The following is an 18,728-nucleotide window of genomic DNA, read 5'->3' as shown; positions in this document are numbered from 1 at the left end:
GCTCAAAACTAAATTTAAAAAATTTAACTCAAAATTTTCATCACACTGTGCAAACATTTAAGCAAAAATTCTAAAATCTATAGGCCTTTCACTAACTCAAAAAGAAACCAGCATAAATTCCCAAACAAACCAACTACAAACAATCTTAATGAATCTAAAACTAAAGGACTAGTGTTATCTAGATTCACATACTGTATGTATATACAATCTATGGCACAAAAATGAAAAATAAAATAATATAAACTAGAGGAATAGTGTTACTATGTTTTAGAAATCCGTCTCCTATAGAGAAATTGGGGTCTCACGGGCCAAGAAAATTTAGGGGATTAAAGATTTTGGTTTCGAAAAGATATTTCTAAAATTCATAACTCATATGAATATCTAAAAAGAATGAAAGATTTAATTCAAAAACAAGAAAGAAACTCACCTCATAATCGAGTTTTCAGTCCAATCCAAAAGAGGATCTGGATTAGGAGAGCTTTTAAATAAGATCAAAACAAAGATCATATAAAAGGAAAAATTCATTGTTAATCAATTGATAATAAGTGTGATATTATAATAAGCATATAAATGTGGGACTAAATTTTCCAGCTTGTTAAAATTGAATTCCGAACCATTCACATTGTTATAAATTAGTTTTCAGATTTTGTTATACATGACAAATAGAATGAGAATGTGATTGTTTTAGGAATTGTGTAATTAATTTTAAAAAGATAATTTAAAAATTTCATATAAATTTTTTTAATAATTTTTAGTTTAATGATCTCTTAATAATACAAATTTTAAATTATAATTTGTTTGCCGCGTACCAGAAAAATTAACAAAAGTTCCACTTTATAATATTGTGAAATATTAATAGTTCTGGGACTATTATTAACAGCCTAAAAAAATAAGAGACATAATACTATAGATTATAATTTGAAAGGCAAAAATTCTAAATATATAGGACATTCTTATTAGGCATCAGTGGTATCTAGCATTTTCTATAGGTGACGTCTAATAATTAGTTAGTAATATTCCACAAAATTTATTGTATTAAGTTTTATGAAACTTGAATCTTAATCACATTAATAATAATATGACAACGAATAAAGTACTAGACACCAATAATATTAGTATACCTTAAATTGAGGATGACGAGCACAAGAGGCATCCCACCATGGTTGACCACGTCCATCAATAGTGCCACTCCCATTTATGATGAGACCATTAACATTCTCAAACAATATCAAACTATCATTGCCTCCTTTCCATTTGGTGCTACAATCTCTCCCTCAATCAGAATAATGAAATTAGAGGGACAAATATTCAAAGATCTTCTATAGATGATCTACATCGAATAGGGACAAATTTACTGTTCTACCCTTCAATGTACATCAATTACTAACAAAGGACAAAGATTCGTATTATTTTACACAAGCAAATGATGCATGAAGCATAAGAATGCTCACACACACACACATATTCATGGAAAGAATTACTGTATGTAACATGAGCCAGGGCCAATTGGAGGAGTTCGAGCCAATTTGTTCGTTAACGGGGCAGCTTGAACTCCACGTCTATTCAAGAGGCATCTGAAGTAATGCAACCGAGGTAATGCAGTTTCATTAATGTTTCCAGAAGATATGGCTTCCTTACTGCTCCATAACCGCTCTACAAGGAAGAAAGTAAAGAAGAAAAGTTCAACATTTGCTTAAAGCATGCTAAGATAAAGCCAAAATACTTGCATATCTAGTGTAATATTCTAATTAAAGAATAAAGGTGCAAAAAAATGCATCAATTAAAAGCATACAGCAGAACCATGTATACATATACAAGTAGTATGTACTTGATTTTCTAAAAATGTTGCATCTTGATTATAAAATTGGTCCAATACTCTTTGGGTTAGTTTATTAGTCTAATTTCACTGGAAATCAACTGCCTAAATTAGCAATGAAAAGGCAAGTGCATAGCAGCACACAAGACACTGCAGCAGTGAAATCACAATGTTTCAAAGAAACTTCAGAAAATTTTATATTTCAAGAGAAAGTATAAGGACGAATTAATATTGTCAAATGCATACCTGCAGCAGCTGCAGCTCGAGGCCAAATTGTTTGCTGTACATTTGATGTATCAGCTGTCTCAGCCCACATGCAAACTTCTCCACCAAGCACAAGCTTTTGCTGAGAAGAATCATCTATTCCTTCTAGTGGTTCAGCAGTGTAAAATTCATGCCATGGGACATCTAAGTGGTCCAGATACCAAACTCCTTGATTGCTGAAAATGCATCTGAAACCTTTGGCAACAGCCTTTGGACAAACCCCTGGACCCAACCTATCATAGAAAACATAAATTATGCCTAACAACATTATATATTTAGTTTGATACCACAAGAGAAGTACACAGAAGGATAGAAAATTCACCAGTTATGCACAACAGTCCTTGGATGAAGGTTTTCTGCAAATGTATTGAATGTTTCTTCCCTATTATAAAGAAAATAAAATCCATCAACATTCAAAATTGTAACAATAGATACCATTACAGTTTAGTGAAACAATAAATAAGAACCCCAGCTGATAGATAGATATTTCACAACAGAAATAGTGCTTACTTATTAGTCAAATTTAGTCATATATAAGCTATTAGCAATATTTTTTGGTCGGGCGTGACGGATTTATGGTGAAAGTCACCAAGTAGTGCCATTTTGTTTGCTGTAAAAATTACTTCTGTCAACATATGGTGCCATCACAGGTCGTCATCCATTAAGTCTATAATTTGAGTCACTGAGATGTGTAATTAATTGCACTAAGTCACCATATAATTTTTTTTGACATTGAGTCGACACTACTACATAAAACTTCAGATAAGTTACAACATCACTTTTGAGCTTCTGGGAAGGGGCTATTACATTGTTTTTTATTTAAAAAAATGTAGCAGTAATCAACACAATGACACATGAAGGGCTCCACGTAGAGGACTATAAAGTAGGTTCCTTTGTAGAGCTGCCTGTCACGTCAGTTTTGTGTCAGAATCCAACTCCAACCCAACACTATAAACCCAAAAATAGGTTTGTTACAAAAATGCTCCAACCGAACACTAAATTCCAACTTATTTATGTGGATGTCTACAGCACTATAGATCACGGTAAATCCACTTTTTGTTTATTTTTTGTTTTTTCGATGTAATTTTTGGTATTGTAGTTGAATTAAGATAAAAATTTAGTGCTAAATTTATACTTTTTTAGTGTTGATTTAATACCAAATTTGAGTTTTACCATTGGAGCAACCGAATGGCAAAATGTCAAATATAGATGTAATCCAACCAGAAATTTTTCTCCAAGAAATTTTCTCTACCATACTAATATGCAAACAAATACATGAAGAAACAAACTCTAAAATGCATGAAAGGATATGATGAAACTGCATACAACATACCAGTTGACAGGAGTCCAATTTTTTGACAGAGCTATTTGTTGTGCTCTGAGTACGAAGTATTGATATGCCTCTTTCGTAGTTAAGTTCTTATCCTGAAGCCTGCATTAGAATTATAGATAAATCAGAGACACTATAAAAAGAAGGCCACAGAAACATTCAAAAAGTAATTTGACTCATTTGTTTATAACTTAGACTTTTACAAGTGGTCTTCACTAATGCAACATATAACAATTAAAAAACAATCAACAGTTCAGCATAAACATTTGGATTACCATTCCTTCACATGTGGTGTAGTGTTCCAGCAATCTGCCAAATATGGAATAGTTTCTCAGAAATAAGTTCAGTTAATAGCATAAAAGCCAATGAGAAAACATCTTTAGACTTTCTTCTTAGTACCATCAGCAAGTATACAAGCATTAGAAGATCATTACTATCAACATGGAAAGAATATTTTGGAGCCGAGTTACTACAATTTCCTTTGTATAGACATGTCTCTTTTATTACTACTTTGGTAGTAGTGGAATGGAATCTTGGCTGACAACAAGAAAGTACTTTTACTAACCTGTATTAACTTCGTCACCACCCAAGTGGAATAGCTCAAAGGGAAAAATCTCTCTCATATCTGTATAAAATAGTAAATATAGGTAGAGAGAAAAAAAAAAGGGAAAATTTTCTTCCGCAACTTTACAAAGTGAATCTAGTAATAGCTAATAACAATAAAAAATAATGAGCAATGAGTGAAAAGTAAGAAAATGACCATTGTAAGAAGATGCACGATTATTATTTCCTTAAACATAGGAATGTAGCATCAATAATGATGGATCAAGATGACTGAATAGTTCAGATTTTCCTTTAATTCATAAACAATAATACTAGTCCTACTCTCTTTAATTAAGAATCTCTTGAAAAGGAAAAAGGAGGCTACACTGTGTAATTGGAGCTACATAAAAAAAGCCCATGAGAAACATGGCTCACTACAGTATTGGCTGCTGTATGTCTATGGAGAGTGTGGCTGGAAAGGAATTTGAGGATTTTTGAAGGACAGGCTAATGATGAGAATAGTCTTTGAGATATTATTAGATTTCTGGTTGCCTTTTGGCTTCATTATGTAAATAAGGGATTTAATTTAAGAAATCCCATTCTCTCATTTACTCAAAGAATGGATTTTTATTTTTGTAATAAATGTTTTTTTTTCATAACTTGTATGTTATGGTGATACTTGTGGTTTTCCACATTCTTGTAGGATTTATTTCATTAATACAGGTTGTCTCTTTTAAAAAAAGAAAAAACGTATGTGTTTAAGAAAATAATATATAGAATATTTTTTCAATAAATAATTATAGCACCTATTGCAGAAATTAACTAATCATGCTGTTTCAAAACACACGGCAAAGTAAAAAGAAAGAAAAACATTCTTAAATTATATCATCTAAAAAAATTATTAGGGAGCTTAACCTGTCAGCATGCCAGAAATTACATCAAAGGTATAATTTTTTGAAACATCAAGGGGCTCTCTGCAGGAAGAACTAGGCCAAAGATCAGGATATCCTTTGCCCCTGCCATATGTGGATTAGTATTACATTTCACAAAATGACTCAATTTATGAGTATATGACCACTAGGCAATGCCCAGAAACTACATTCTGTAATTGCAAATGTCCAAAATTTTAGCTCAGTCAAAATGGCCAGGTAGTACAAGTCAAGAATTAAAATGGAAACCCCTATTCTCATGCTATGATCTCTCAGCAAGAAAAGTGTTTTCACATTTCACAATATAACTTTGGATGAAATTGAAATTTAGAAAGAAAGGTTTTACCATGATTCTGCATGGCCAGGAACATCTACTTCGGCCATAATATTAATGCCTGCCCATAATGCATAGATGTAATCAGGAAACAGGTCCCAAAATGATAATAAATTCAAATCAAGTGCAAGAAACGTGCCTATCCCCAGATTTCAAAGGTAATAATTCAGTAGAGTTTAAATTTGTAATCTTGCAAATTAAGGTAACATATGCATTACTTTTGTCATCAAGTGACAGATTCCATATTCATAAAATGCACAAGTGTCTTACAATAAAAAGTTACAGCATAAAAATATAACAATGAAGTGCAGTATATAAAGTTATGACGCACCTCGTAGTTTGGCATAGCTTCACATTGAAATTGGGAAAAAAAAAACATAATTAGTTCATATCCATTGAAATTTGTGAACTGCATTGAGGAGAAGCAAATAAGCAGTAAGGCTTAAAAAAATTAAAGCACTTAAAGTGTGATCTTCAGCCATAGCACCACATTACAAATGTTCTTTTATCCTTTAAAATAAAAGAATTAATTAAATTATCTTTGCTTTCAAGGGAGGTGATCTCAAACTTTGAAGAGATCAAACATCACACAATAATTAATAAAACGGCAATACAGAAAACTATGAGTTATTACCAGCCAAAATCTATATAATTTATATGATTATAACAAGAGGAAGTTTTGCATGAACTTTAGTAAGCTATAGAAATTAGAAAAGTAAAGAACCCATACTTTACGATTTCAATTGCATCCTCTACTGTATAGCGCTCCCACTTTGTATACGAACCTCTCCATAAATTTGGATATGAAGGTATTTCTATGGGAAATGACTGCTCATCTATGACGTGCCAATGAAGAACATTCTAATAAATGTGATTCTCAACATTAGTATCATATTAAATTTTATTAGAAAAAAGGAAAAAGCAGTAAAGCAATATTGAGCAAGTCTCAAGAATTTTATCCTAATCAGCAATTAAACCATTTTTGTCTTAAATGAAACAAGAAAAATATAAACAAGAGTACTAATAAGAATGTCCGATCACGAGAGCTAGAAGTCCTAAAATAAAATAAGATGGGACTTGTAAAAGAAGAATCAATACTTACAAGTTTAGCATATGACATGGAATCAATTATCTGCTTAATTACATCGACTGGTAAATAGTGTCTTGATGTATCTGCAGAAACGGTAATAACATGGACAGTGAGTAACAATCTTCAAGATGGAATCCTACGAGAATAAAATTAATGGACAAAATAAATAAAGTAGAAAGACGTACAGTATCTTACCAAGCAAAAGCCCGCGATAGGAAAATCTTGGTTTGTCTTGAATATACCAGGGCGCTTGGTAAACTAGCACAGACTTAGAACTATAGTCAAATGTACACAGTTGGCTGAATGTCTGAAAATCCCAGAAGAACAGCAAAGTCAAAAAAGGAACAGTGCAAATATCTGAAATAACATACAACCACATTGCACATGCTAACAATTATATTTATAGGATCACCTTTGGACTAGCAGCTAATCATTCCAACTACATCCAAATGAAATGCAAAACTGTAGCTAACATTGTTGCTACGAAGTTCTTCATACACAATCAATTGCAAAAGACTTCCAAAAACCATTGAATGACTTATAATGGACTATTGATAGTGACATGCAATAATGTATTTCTTCATTATTGAATGAACTTATAATGGATTAAAGGCAGTGACATATGCAATAATGTGTTATTCTCTAACATAGTAGCATATACAACACCTTAAAATAGCGCAGCTTGTCATTCCAAGGCAACTTAAAAGATGCAACACAGTAGATGAAATTGTTTCTACAAAATTCTTCATACAACTAAATGGAATTGCAACATCCAAAGGACTTCTCAAAACCAATTAATTAGCTAGCAATGGCAGATATGTGTACGATGTAATTCCACATCTCCTGATAAAATATTTACACGAACAGCTCAAATCTTGCAGAAGTGTAAGTTGCAAATCAGAAATGTAATTGTTCCATCCTTACTACATAATTATTTTATCAAAGCATAAAGCAGCATTCTAATTTAAAATTTTAAATCGTTCAATTTAAGAGAAACTAATCCACAAAGTGTCCTAGAGATCTATACAAGATATCTGATTTCCATTTATTGGCATCCTCATGTTTTTAAAAGCGAAGAATAAAAATCATTGCGTACCTCCAAACCCCTTAGTGCGCCATAAACAGTGTTTGCCTGCAACAAAAACAAGATTATCATCACTAAGGCTAGAGCTGCAAAGCAAAACAGCATAGAATGACACCAAACTACTTGCACAAATCAGCTTACAGAGATTTTTAACTTAATGAGGGTTTACACCTTGAAATCTTGCTGTCAGACAGGATTCAGGATACTATTCAATACATCTGTCAACATTTTATGTGTATATAACATTGGGCTTCTTAATAGACCATCTCGAACGCAAATACTATTGTTAATGCTATATTTAGCAACAGCAAAACTAAAGCCAATTTGAATTGTGTACTTGATTTTAACTGTAACAATAACACGAGGATGTAACCTTGCCCATATATGCTTTGATTGAACATTAAGTCCATCTCTATTCACTAAATGTAAGTGAAATAACTATCTAAGAATCAGCTGGATTTCCACTCTCCTTAATATATACATATATATGTGTGTGTGTTATATTTACATAAATATATAAAACCTACCTCAATGGTCACATCACCAGTAATCGATTGCCCGTCATTCTTAGCTACATACAAAGTATAGCTCTCGTCAACGCCAAGTTGAAGCTGCAAAAAATAAGCAAGTCAGAGCATATCACAATCCCAAGTACCTAAAGCCACTTCCACCAACATAAATAATAAAATAGAAAAGTGAGAGAGAGAGATCGCAACTTTCCGATCAAAGAGCCCAACTCACCTCTTCGATTTCCGAATTGACAATAATCCTCAATGTTGTAATATCATACACGGGTTTTATTCCCCTCAGTAAACTAAATGAAGAAAACCTATTAGTGTGCTTGAAAATGATCCGTTTGTAGCGATCAAAAGCCGCTCTGACAATGGTGGAATTTCCTCCATTTCCAACTCCGGTGAGCGAGAGGCGTGGGTCGACGGAAAGAGTCTCGTTACCGGAAGTAAATTCCGTGGGCAGAGGCCACAGGTAAGTGAGGGAGTCGTTGACAACCGGTACTGAATTAACAGAATCACTCAGAACACCAGAACAGATGAGAATGAGAAAGAAGGAGAAGACATGGATCGTTGATCTGAAAGCTGTAAAGGAAATGGTGAACATTGTTCTTAGAATCCACACACATATGGAGAGCGAGAGAGAGAGAGAGAGAGCTTAGTGTTGTTGACTTGATAGTGATCTTGCAAGTTCAATCAATATAAAAATATGTGCTTACGATAAAATATGGGTTTAGGGACGAAACAGCAACACAAAGGAATAGTAATATTCAAATTAAAATAATTCTTATATAATTATGTGCAAGATATACTTAATTATGCTGTTTAAATTTTTCTAATAGTTAAAAAAAAAATTATTGATATGGTTGAATTTTAGAATTTTTGTCAAATTTCATGCCGTTTTACTAATTCTGTAATTATTATGTACTAATTTATGTTCTCTAAACTTTCGTCTATATTAGATTTTTCTTACTAAAATTAGACAAGAGTTCTTAAATACAACAATCTCAATAGTTTATGAGAAATTTTTAATGACCTTAAAAGTTCAGGAAGTATAATTTAATATGTGTTAAAGTTTGGGGACAAAAATTATAGTTAGCTTAAAATTTATAAAATACATATATTTTAGTATTTAGTTCATTAATTGTAAAAAAAAAAGACAAAAATATGGAGCACGAATTTGAACCAGTATAAGAAAACAGGTTGTTCTATTTAAGAAAAACAAGTCTGCCTGAATAAAGCACAATACAAAATTATTGGATTAGCAGGCCGTGACGGGCCTACCATATAAATTATTGCACAATACGGCATGGCCTATATTTTTTTTTAACACAATACGACCCATATATTTTTTGGAATCACTAGGTATAGAACCGTAGTGAAGACTCCAGAGCAAAATGACATTGCTGAGAGGATGAACTGAACCTTATTGAACAAAGTTAGATGTTTACTATTCAATTCTGGGCTAGAAAAACCTTTTTGGAGGGAAGCTTTAGCAACCGTAACCTATTTTATAAATAGAAGCCCGAATAAAGTGATAGGCTTGAAAACCCCTTATGAAATATGGTACAACAGAACCCCCAACCTAACGTATTTAAGAATATTTAGGTGTACAACATATGTACACTAATCTATTGACAAGATGGAACCTAAATTCGTGAATGGAACTTTCCTAGATTATGCCTTAAGTACCAAGGGGTATAGAATCTACATTTCCAGGAAGGGTAAACCAAATGTTGTGATTTCTAGAAATATTATTTTTAATGAGTTGGAATATCCTTACTTGTCCTCCAGGAAAGGTAGTGTTTCTCCGTGTGATGCAGGAAAAATAAGAAACAAAGACACTGTAAGTGTGGAAATGGAGTACGGAACGAAGCTTTCGGAGAAGGTTCACAGATGGAAGTTAGTGTGGAATCAGAAGACAATGTGTAGACAAAAGTTGTTGTGGAGCCGAAAGAACAAGATAACGAAGACCAAATAAAGGTGTCAAAAGGATTCATACAGACAGATTTAGAAGGTTATCAGTTGGCTTGTGATAGAACACGGAGAGAGATTCACCCTCCGACAAGGTTTGTGGAAGCAAACTTGATTGCATTTGCACTGGCGGCAGTTCAACAGACTAAAATTGAAGAGCCTAAAAGCTATGAAGAGGTAATTTTAGGTGGAAACAAGTCTAAATAGCTTTAAGCCATGGATGAAGAAATGGATTCACTCCAGAAAAACAAGAATTAGGTAGTTGTGCCGAAGCCGGAGAATAAGAAGATTGTGGAGTGTAAATGGATTCTAAAGGTGAAAGAGGGATCAATGAGAATGAACTAGTGAGGTTCAAAGCTAGGTTAGTGGCTAAATGCTTTACTCAGGTGGAATATATAGACTACACTACGATCTTCTCACCTATGGTAAAGTACAAAACAATAACACTGATGTTGTCTTTAGCTGCTCAAATGGAGTTTGAAGTTGAACAGCTTGATGTTAAGACTGTCTTTCTGACTGGATTCTTGGATGAAGAGATCTACATGAAGCAACCACCTGGGTTTTAGGTAGAAGAGAAAGGAGTTGAACTAGTGTGCAAGCTTAATAGATCTTTATATGGTTTGAAACAATCCCCAATGCAATGGAATAAACATTTTGATACTTATATGCAACAAATTGAGTTCAAACGATCTGCATATGATCGCTGCTTGTATTTCAAGAATCTGGAGCAATCTATAGCCGTGTTCTTATTGCTCTATGTGGATGATATGTTCATCATGAGCAAAGTTAAATCTTTGATCAAAATTATCAAAACCAAGCTCAAAAGATAATTTGAGATGAACGAGCTTGGACCAATTTAAAAGATACTTAGTATCAAAGTTTCACGGAATCGGAAGGAAGAGACTATTTGCTTAAAGCAGTCTGGGTACATCAAGAAAATTATTCAGAAGTTCAACATGGAAGAAGCAAAGAGTACATCCATTCCGTTAGGGTTTAATTTGTTTTGTCAAAGGAACAATGTCCCAACAGAATGAAGGAGAAAGAAGAAATAAAGGATGTACCTTATGTTGTGGTTCTCGGATGCTTAATGTACGTGATGGCTAGCACAAGACTGGATATAGCTCGTGCTCTAAGCATCCTAAGCAGGTTCATGTCCAATCCGGGCATTGAACATTGGAAGACCCTCTAAATCAAATGGTTATTAAGATATTTGTAGGGAACTTGGGATTATGGTCTGACCTATGAAAATTCTAAAGGAAAATTAGAATTGAAAGGGTTCGTGGACGCAGACTACGCCTCGAATAGAGTTACTGAAAAATCAACCACTTCCTACATTTTATTGACAAACTGAAACTGTATAAGCTGGAAGGCCCAATTACAGTATGTGGTTGCTCTTTCCACCACGAAAACATAATTTATGGCGACCACAGAAGCATTCAAGGAGAGAGGTATAGAGAAAAGAGAGAGATTGGGTTTGGATTTTGTAAGAAAAATCTCCTGTAGAAAAAGAAGATTTTTGGGTAAGAATGTGAGAGTTGAATCACTTTGAGAGAACTCAACAGAGAATCATTCTCGACTATATTATACTTGTTCTTGTTCAATCAATAAAGAAGATTTGGTACTGTTTCAGAATTAGAGTAGAGCCATAAATTACATAAATCTATTAGACTTTAACCAATATAATCTTGGTATTATTGATTTATTATTTTCTGCCTTTGTTGTTTTCTAGTTTTACCCATTCTGTTCGTCTCTATTTTTCATCTAATTATTGTTTATGATTTATTAATTTTGTCCTTGTTAATTATTAATTGTTTAAAACTAATCGATTTGATTATGCAATGTTAACCATAATTCTCTCACAAAATATAATTCAATACAATAGGATACGATCTAATAAAACATAACAAATAATAATCAGTTATATATTTTATATTGGGTAAATTGCGGCATAAATACTTAATGTTTCTAATTTTATACACTTAAATACCTAATGTTTATTTTTGGTGGCAAAAATACCTAATGTTACAATTCTCTTACACCGTTACTACCACTTCCGTTATTAACTCATAAATATAGACACGTGGAAGACTCAAATGTATTACATTTATTTATTTTATTCTAAAATTTAATATTCTTAATATAAAAAATTAAATATTACTTATTTTTTTTTAAAAAAAATAAGAGAGATGCAATACTAAATTACCATAGCTGAGTGAACCGGTGTAGTATATGGAATATGATTATCGAATTGAAGTACCAATATCATGTGAAAATTGTTAATGAGAATACGTTTTTTTTTAAACAAGTAGTATTTAGTTTATGATGTTAAGAATATTAAGTTTTAAAATAAAATAAAAATAAATGTAATGCATCTGAACCCTTCACGTGTCCATATGAGCTAACGGAAGTATTGGTAGTTCGGTATAAGAGAATTGTAACATTAAATATTTTTGCCACAAAAAATAAACATAAAATATTTAAATATATAATTTAGTATTTATGCCGCAATTTCCCTTTTTTAATTTATATTAATGTTACCTATTTTAGAGAAAGTTGACAGTGGATGCTTAATAAATCATTTTTTTTTTCTTAAAAATAATAATAATAAAAAAAGAAGTAGCGGTGCAGGGAAATAGGGTGCACCTTCGCCTCCATCTATGACATTAGAATGTGACTGTTCCTCTTTCCTCTCTTCACTCCTTCACTCATTTTTTTCTCTTCGCCTCACTCTTCTCTTCTTCTTTTCAGTTTGGAAAATTACAGTCTTCCAAGTCCGAATGATCAAAGTTTTCTCTCAGACTCTCTTTATTACATTCTAGCTCCCAACTCTCCTATTAGTAAGTTAACCAATTTCTCAGTTTCTAAATCGATTATAAACCCTAGATAGTCAGGAAGGAGTAGTTTTCAGTTGAAGATACATAGCTAGGTTGCTATTTCTTTTATCATTGATTTCTAACATTATAGCACTACATGATTGCTAATCAGTTGTTATTTTGTCGTTAAATTTCAGTTTCTTTTTTTGTGAGTGCTTTCATAGTCATGGGTGCTGGTTTTAGGCATTTGGGTTAGCATAAACTCCGCCATGTTTGGAGCTTAGTGAGGGGGTAGTTGAGTTTATTTTGTGAACTTTACTGTAAGGATTTGGAAGTGGGCATGGTGGGCAAGGAGGATGCATCTGGTGCTTCATGGGGTCCATCGCAGCCTCCTTCCGGTTCCCGGAAGATGTTCTGGCGTTCGGCTTCATGGTCTGCTTCTCGGTCTTCGTTACACAACCCTGAGAATGAAGAGAAAGATGTTGCAGATCCAAGTAATGGTAGTCTTGGAAACGGCCATGGGCAAAACCGTCGGTTTCCTGCTCCATTAACCCCTCGTTCTCAGCAGAATTGCAAGGCCAGGTCATGTTTGCCACCCTTGCAGCCATTATCGATAGCTCGTCGGAGCTTGGATGAGTGGCCCAAAGCGAGTTCAGACGATATCGGTGAGTGGCCGCAGCCTCCAACACCAAGTGGAAGAGGAGGCGGGGAAAGGCTGAAGCTTGATTTGTCGTCGATTCAGCGAAACCAGCCAGATAAGAATGGTGGGCTTGTGAGAAGGGATAAGATTGCTTTCTTTGATAAAGAGTGTTCAAAAGTTGCAGAACATATCTACCTCGGTGGCGATGCTGTTGCAAAGGACAGGGAAATACTTGAGCAGAATGGCATTACCCATGTACTGAACTGTGTTGGGTTTGTCTGTCCAGAGTACTTCAAAGCGGATTTCATGTATAGAACATTGTGGTTACAAGATAGCCCGTCAGAGGATATTACTAGTATCTTGTATGATGTTTTTGATTACTTTGAAGATGTTAGGGAACAGCGAGGGAGGGTTTTTGTTCACTGTTGCCAAGGGGTGTCCCGTTCAACATCTTTGGTCATTGCTTATCTTATGTGGAGAGAAGGTCAGAGTTTTGACGATGCTTTTCAGTATGTCAAAGCAGCGAGAGGAATAGCTGATCCCAATATGGGGTTTGCTTGTCAGTTGTTGCAGTGTCAAAAGAGGGTCCATGCGTTTCCACTCAGCCCAAGTTCCTTGCTTAGGATGTACAGACTTGCTCCACACTCGCCCTACGATCCTCTTCATCTTGTTCCGAAGATGTTGAATGATCCTTCTCCGGCTGCTTTGGATTCCAGAGGGGCCTTTATCATTCATATTCGTTCCGCAATTTATGTTTGGATTGGTAAGAACTGTGGGACAATCATGGAAAGGGATGCAAGAGGTGCTGTTTGTCAGATTGTTCGGTATGAAAGAGTGCAAGGACCAATAACAGTACTCAAGGAAGGGGAAGAACCATTGTATTTTTGGGATGCTTTTTCAAATCTTTTACCCTTGATGGATAAGTCTGCCAACGTTAACTTAGTTGGAAAATCAGCTACTAGGATTTTCCCTGGTGATAGAAAAGTTGAATCTTATAATGTTGACTTTGAGATTTTCCAGAAAGCTATTATGGGGGGCTTTGTACCGCCATTTGCATCATCAGGAAATGAGCATGAAACCCATCTTCCTGCTAGAGAAAGCAGTTGGAGTCTGCTGAGGAGGAAGTTTGCCTCTGGCAATATGAAGGATTTTGTCTCTGCACCTAGAATTCCCCTCTCCAGGGTGTATTTAGACTCAATGATGTTGGTGCATTCCCCTAAAAATTCTTCATCACCTTCATCAGTGTCATCTTCCTCCTCCTCTTGCTCATCATCATCCTCTTCACCTTCACCTCCTTATCTCTCTCCGGATTCCATATCTTCTGAACCAAGTACCAGTTCTAATTATTTCCCAGAATCTTCTTTGCATTCTCCTTCTGCAGCTTCTGGTGTACCTTCATCACTGTCTAATTTTTCTAACTTATCTCTGCTCTCAACCAAAACTTCATCTCAACCAAAATCTAGAAGTCCAGAAATAGCTGGCTCTAATTTAACTTCTCAGTCGAGTTCTTCACCATTTAAGAAGTCTTCCTCACCTTCCCTTGTAGAGCGGAGAGGTAGCATGTCTAAGTCTCTTAAGCTCCCACTTTTGAGTGATAAGATGAGGGCTGCTCCCACCTTCTCACTTCTTCCTGATGATCAAGAGCGTGCTGTAAATCTAAGCCACAGTAGTTGCTTCTTAGCCAATAATGTTGGCAATGCCTTGGAGAACAGTGACATTTTTGAAAATGGGGAGAGAGTCTCTTCAGAACAATGCTATATGTATCCTGCCAGGGAAACTGGTGTTGATCTTGATTCAAGCCAGGCAAAAGATGATTTTGTTAAACATTGTAGTGAACCTCGGAGAGAAGGCCCAGATTTCTCAGCCCCAAATATGATAGTAGATTGTGGTGGCTCAAAGAGATACGATGCTTCACATCCTATAATATGTCGTTGGCCCACTTTAGAGAAAATGACAACATTTGGTGTGAATGATCTGGATTCCAGAGCTACTTTCGCTGTTTTGTCTCCAAATACAGGAGCAGGCAAAAATGAGGAGAGGGTTTTATATGTTTGGGTAGGAAGATCTGCTGACCGCAGCAAATGTCAACTTAAGCTAGGTAGTGGTAAAGGATCAGATGATCTAGAAGAGCTTGACTGGAATCATGTTGGTTCCGATGTGCTTATTCAAATGGGTCTCTCGAAGGGCATAAAGATTAAGGTATGGGAAGTTCTTTTGTATTTTGCTAGTGGGGTTACTTGTTTGTTAAAATTTAAATTTATTCTCAATATTCAACTTTTTATTTTTTCTTGTTTAGCATAGGTAAAATAGCTTTCATAATTTAGTTCTAACAAATGATACAGAAACATAGTGCACAAAGCAAGATTACACTGATATTATATAGGTTTATAACTTGCCACTTGGTTTCATCTTGTGGCTTGAGTTTTAATTTTTTGTGCAATGATCTGGGCCAATGATGCTCAGCTATATAATTTAAATTGTTTTTGGTGGGGATTGGGAATAAGTAACAAAGGGTCTTAGCCACTAAATAAAAAAATAAGTATTACCATGATAAAGAACCAGCATAGTTGAAATACGAATGCATTTTGCGGCACTTCTCTTTCCTCTTATTTTATTTTCTAAAAAGCTAACTTCTAAGACAAGGAGCCTTAGTGCTCTTATGCACTTTATTCTCAATATCATTGTACTATTCTATTCTGTTTTAATTTCTTTCTATATAAGCGTGTGATTGGTCAAGCTATTTATGCCAGGCTTGTTTGAAATGACATCTGAACTATTACCAAGAATCTTTTCGTTTCTTTTCCTAAATACAGTAATTCTATATTCCTTGTAAAACAATAATAATCGTTCACTATTTATTGACTTCCTACACGTTCACCCTGCAGTTTCTTACTATTATTATTTAAAATAGCTAATTATCAGATTTAATCTGCCATTTATCATTTACTGTTTGCTTATTCGTTGTTTAATGTGTATTTCCATCTAGACTGCTATTAGCCTATGACATACTACATAATAGTTATTCATGCCACATTTTGGCTGCTGATGTTCGTCATAAACTAGCAGTAGTGAATCATAAATGTCTCATGTTCTGGCATGTTGGGTCTATATTTTGCTCATTCTCTGTGTGGATGATATTCTTTTATACTCAATCCTGTAAAAAGCTTAACTTTCAGTCATTAGAGTAATTTGTTGTTTGAAGTGTTTTAACTCTTGAATCTTGGATGCTCTGTATGAACAGATTGTTAAAGAAGATGAAGAACCAGCAGAATTTCTCGCAATGTTGAGTCTGTTGTAGCGCATGCAGTAATGCAGGAGTTTCAACCAAGTTCTTATTCCTTTAGGTGGCTCTTTTCGACCCTCGACTTACTTTCAGACATCAACATTGGTTTATAGATAGCCAAAACCAGCAAGGTAATTAACTATGAATTCAAATTGTTGGATATTTGCTACTTCCCTTTTGGGTTTTGTGGTCAAAGAAATACACGCTAACCAAAGTAGAAAGTTGAACTTGCATTGGACACTGCCTACTATTGTATTGTTCTTGAAAAAAGCTTGTAGATTTGATATATTTTATATTTTCCTTGTGTGTTTGTGTTCTTATTGCCTATTTTTCTTCTGGACATGTTCGATGCAGGGGGTAGCTAACCAAGTAGCTCTAATCAACTGGCTGTACAATGCTGTAGCCTGTGTAACACACCTCTTTCTTAACTATTGTCCTCTGGACCAACTTTGTATATTCACTCATTCTAGAAGTAAATCTTGAAAGTTTCTTTTTTGTTTTTTTATCAGTAAAATTATTTGCACTTAATCACTCTACTTGCACTTAATCCTCTAAGCTGAAATTTTAATAGTAAAACCTTTTAGATTACTGAACTGGTAGCAAATTTAAAGTACTATTCATCTTGCACTGTTAACTGCCAATATAGATTGTATACTTTTGTATATGTATCATATCTATATTGGTATTAAATATAAAAATTATTTTAAATTTATAATATTTTTTATTTTATAATTTTATTTAATTTTAAAATAAATTTTGAAAATTATTTTTAAATAATAATATTAAGTGTACTAATATAAACGTATCATGTGTATAAGAGTATATATATATATATATATATATGCAGTCCATAGTCATACTTAATTAGATGATACCTAATTTATTATCAGTTTGGAGGATTTTACTTCGAGTTTGTGTTTAGAGGATTAAATGTAAGTGAAATGGCAATTGGAAAAATTTAGTCCCTAAAAACTCATTATTTTTTTCTTTTCAAAACACGGCTGAAATTCTCGAAGGTTAAGCTAAGGTACCAAAGGATTAAAGGAAAACTTTCAACTACATCACAACTTTCAGAAAATGCAAACTTGAAAAGTTTTAGGAATGCTGAAACCAACTTCAGTTTTGGTGGGCTGGGACTTCGGCTAATACCAGCCCAATTGCCAAATCATATCTTACTATACACTAAGTCCATCTACAATGCATGATATATAAAATTTTTATAGCAAATTTAACTCAAAAAAATGACTTAATATTAGAATAAATAGTACTTTTGTCCAACACTACCTGATCTTGTTTCATAATTATACTTAGGTTTTATTTTTTTACTATCAGAAATTAGTATTTTTACTTTATGAATTTTGACCAATATAAAATTTTACATGCTTTTATTAAAAAGAAATTAAAAATTATAATATTCTATTAATTTTGAAAAATTTCAAAAATTGATAAAAATATTAAGTTTACTTAAAAAAACTTATAGTATTCTCAAGAAAAATATTTTTCAAATTTTATCTTATTTATAAACACGTATCTTAAAAAAAACAATACCAAAATGATTAAAAATCTAATATATAGTTTAGACAAATTAAGATTTTTTGAAGAAAAATCAAACTTATTTATATTTATAAACTAATATCTTAAAAAAAATAAAGAAAAATAATTTAAAATCCAATTAAAAAAGCTAAAAATTAAACTTAAAAAAAATATTATGTTTACTTAAACAAATCTATATTTTTGGAGAGAGAAAAATAAACTCAAACTTGTTCCCCTAAAATTTACTTTTTACAAAAAATAAATTTTTATTATATATTTTTTCTATATCTAAATGGAATTTTTAATAAAAAATAAATAATTTTTTAAATCTCTTAATTAGTTTTAAAATTTTAATGTCTTTTTTAATTTTCTTAATCATTCATAATAATTTTGTTTTAAGATTTAAATTAATTTTTTAAGATTTATTTAAAAAAATATTGAATTTTTCTTATTTTTATTTTGAGGGGGTACAATTTAATAGTTGTCAAAGTTTAGGAAGTAAAATTGCTAATTTACAAAGATACATCAGTATTTAAACGAAATAATAGGATGGGGAACCTAACAGAAGGACCAAATTTCTGTAAAT

The 18,728-nt window shown here is 33.2% G+C and overlaps 2 protein-coding genes across 4 annotated transcripts; one reads left to right on the top strand and one right to left on the bottom strand.

Moving 5' to 3' along the window:
- Positions 1 to 1,003: 1,003 nt before the first annotated feature.
- On the bottom strand, positions 1,004 to 8,596 carry LOC115707986 (beta-hexosaminidase 1). Its single transcript, XM_030636110.2, has 15 exons — positions 8,132 to 8,596; positions 7,918 to 8,001; positions 7,403 to 7,438; positions 6,502 to 6,613; positions 6,319 to 6,389; positions 5,947 to 6,077; positions 5,548 to 5,564; positions 5,229 to 5,277; positions 4,869 to 4,969; positions 3,976 to 4,035; positions 3,686 to 3,719; positions 3,414 to 3,512; positions 2,403 to 2,462; positions 2,063 to 2,313; positions 1,004 to 1,653 (listed from the first exon to the last, which is right to left on the bottom strand). Exons 1-15 carry the CDS (start codon positions 8,504 to 8,506, stop codon positions 1,478 to 1,480), a joined length of 1,656 nt encoding a protein of 551 aa, XP_030491970.2. The 5' UTR covers positions 8,507 to 8,596; the 3' UTR covers positions 1,004 to 1,477.
- Positions 8,597 to 12,478: 3,882 nt separating this feature from the next.
- Positions 12,479 to 17,114, top strand: LOC115706075 (protein-tyrosine-phosphatase MKP1). Of its 3 annotated transcripts, XR_009684572.1 has the most exons (4): positions 12,503 to 12,710; positions 12,884 to 15,525; positions 16,568 to 16,740; positions 16,964 to 17,114. XR_009684572.1 is itself a non-coding variant. In XM_061104294.1 (2 exons), the coding sequence occupies exons 1-2, from the start codon at positions 13,027 to 13,029 to the stop codon at positions 16,622 to 16,624; spliced, it is 2,556 nt and encodes an 851-aa protein (XP_060960277.1). In that variant the 5' UTR covers positions 12,503 to 13,026; the 3' UTR covers positions 16,625 to 17,114. The 3 variants fall into 3 exon arrangements, 1 of the variants encoding a protein (XP_060960277.1); XR_009684571.1 differs by having other exon boundaries at positions 12,479 to 15,525; XM_061104294.1 differs by having other exon boundaries at positions 12,503 to 15,525; positions 16,568 to 17,114.
- The last annotated feature ends 1,614 nt before the right edge of the window (positions 17,115 to 18,728 follow it).

This window comes from Cannabis sativa, chromosome 1 (genome assembly GCF_029168945.1).
Source record: "Cannabis sativa cultivar Pink pepper isolate KNU-18-1 chromosome 1, ASM2916894v1, whole genome shotgun sequence".
Lineage (NCBI taxonomy): Eukaryota > Viridiplantae > Streptophyta > Magnoliopsida > Rosales > Cannabaceae > Cannabis > Cannabis sativa.
The sequence above is the reverse complement of the archived record's forward strand: the minus strand, read 5'-3'. Positions and strand labels throughout refer to the sequence as shown.

Bases quoted from the DNA above. Each gene is read 5' to 3' on its own strand.
- LOC115707986 (XM_030636110.2), bottom strand. From the start codon at position 8,506: ATGTTCACCATTTCCTTTACAGCTTTCAGATCAACGATCCATGTCTTC. The intron at 7,439-7,917 runs GTAGGTTTTATA...TTTTTGTTGCAG, and splicing joins CTGGTGATGTGACCATTGAG to GCAAACACTGTTTATGGCGC. The intron at 4,970-5,228 runs GTAAAACCTTTC...CACATATGGCAG, and splicing joins CCTGGCCATGCAGAATCATG to GGGCAAAGGATATCCTGATC.
- LOC115706075 (XM_061104294.1), top strand. From the start codon at position 13,027: ATGGTGGGCAAGGAGGATGCATCTGGTGCTTCATGGGGTCCATCGCAG. The intron at 15,526-16,567 runs GTATGGGAAGTT...CTGTATGAACAG, and splicing joins CGAAGGGCATAAAGATTAAG to ATTGTTAAAGAAGATGAAGA.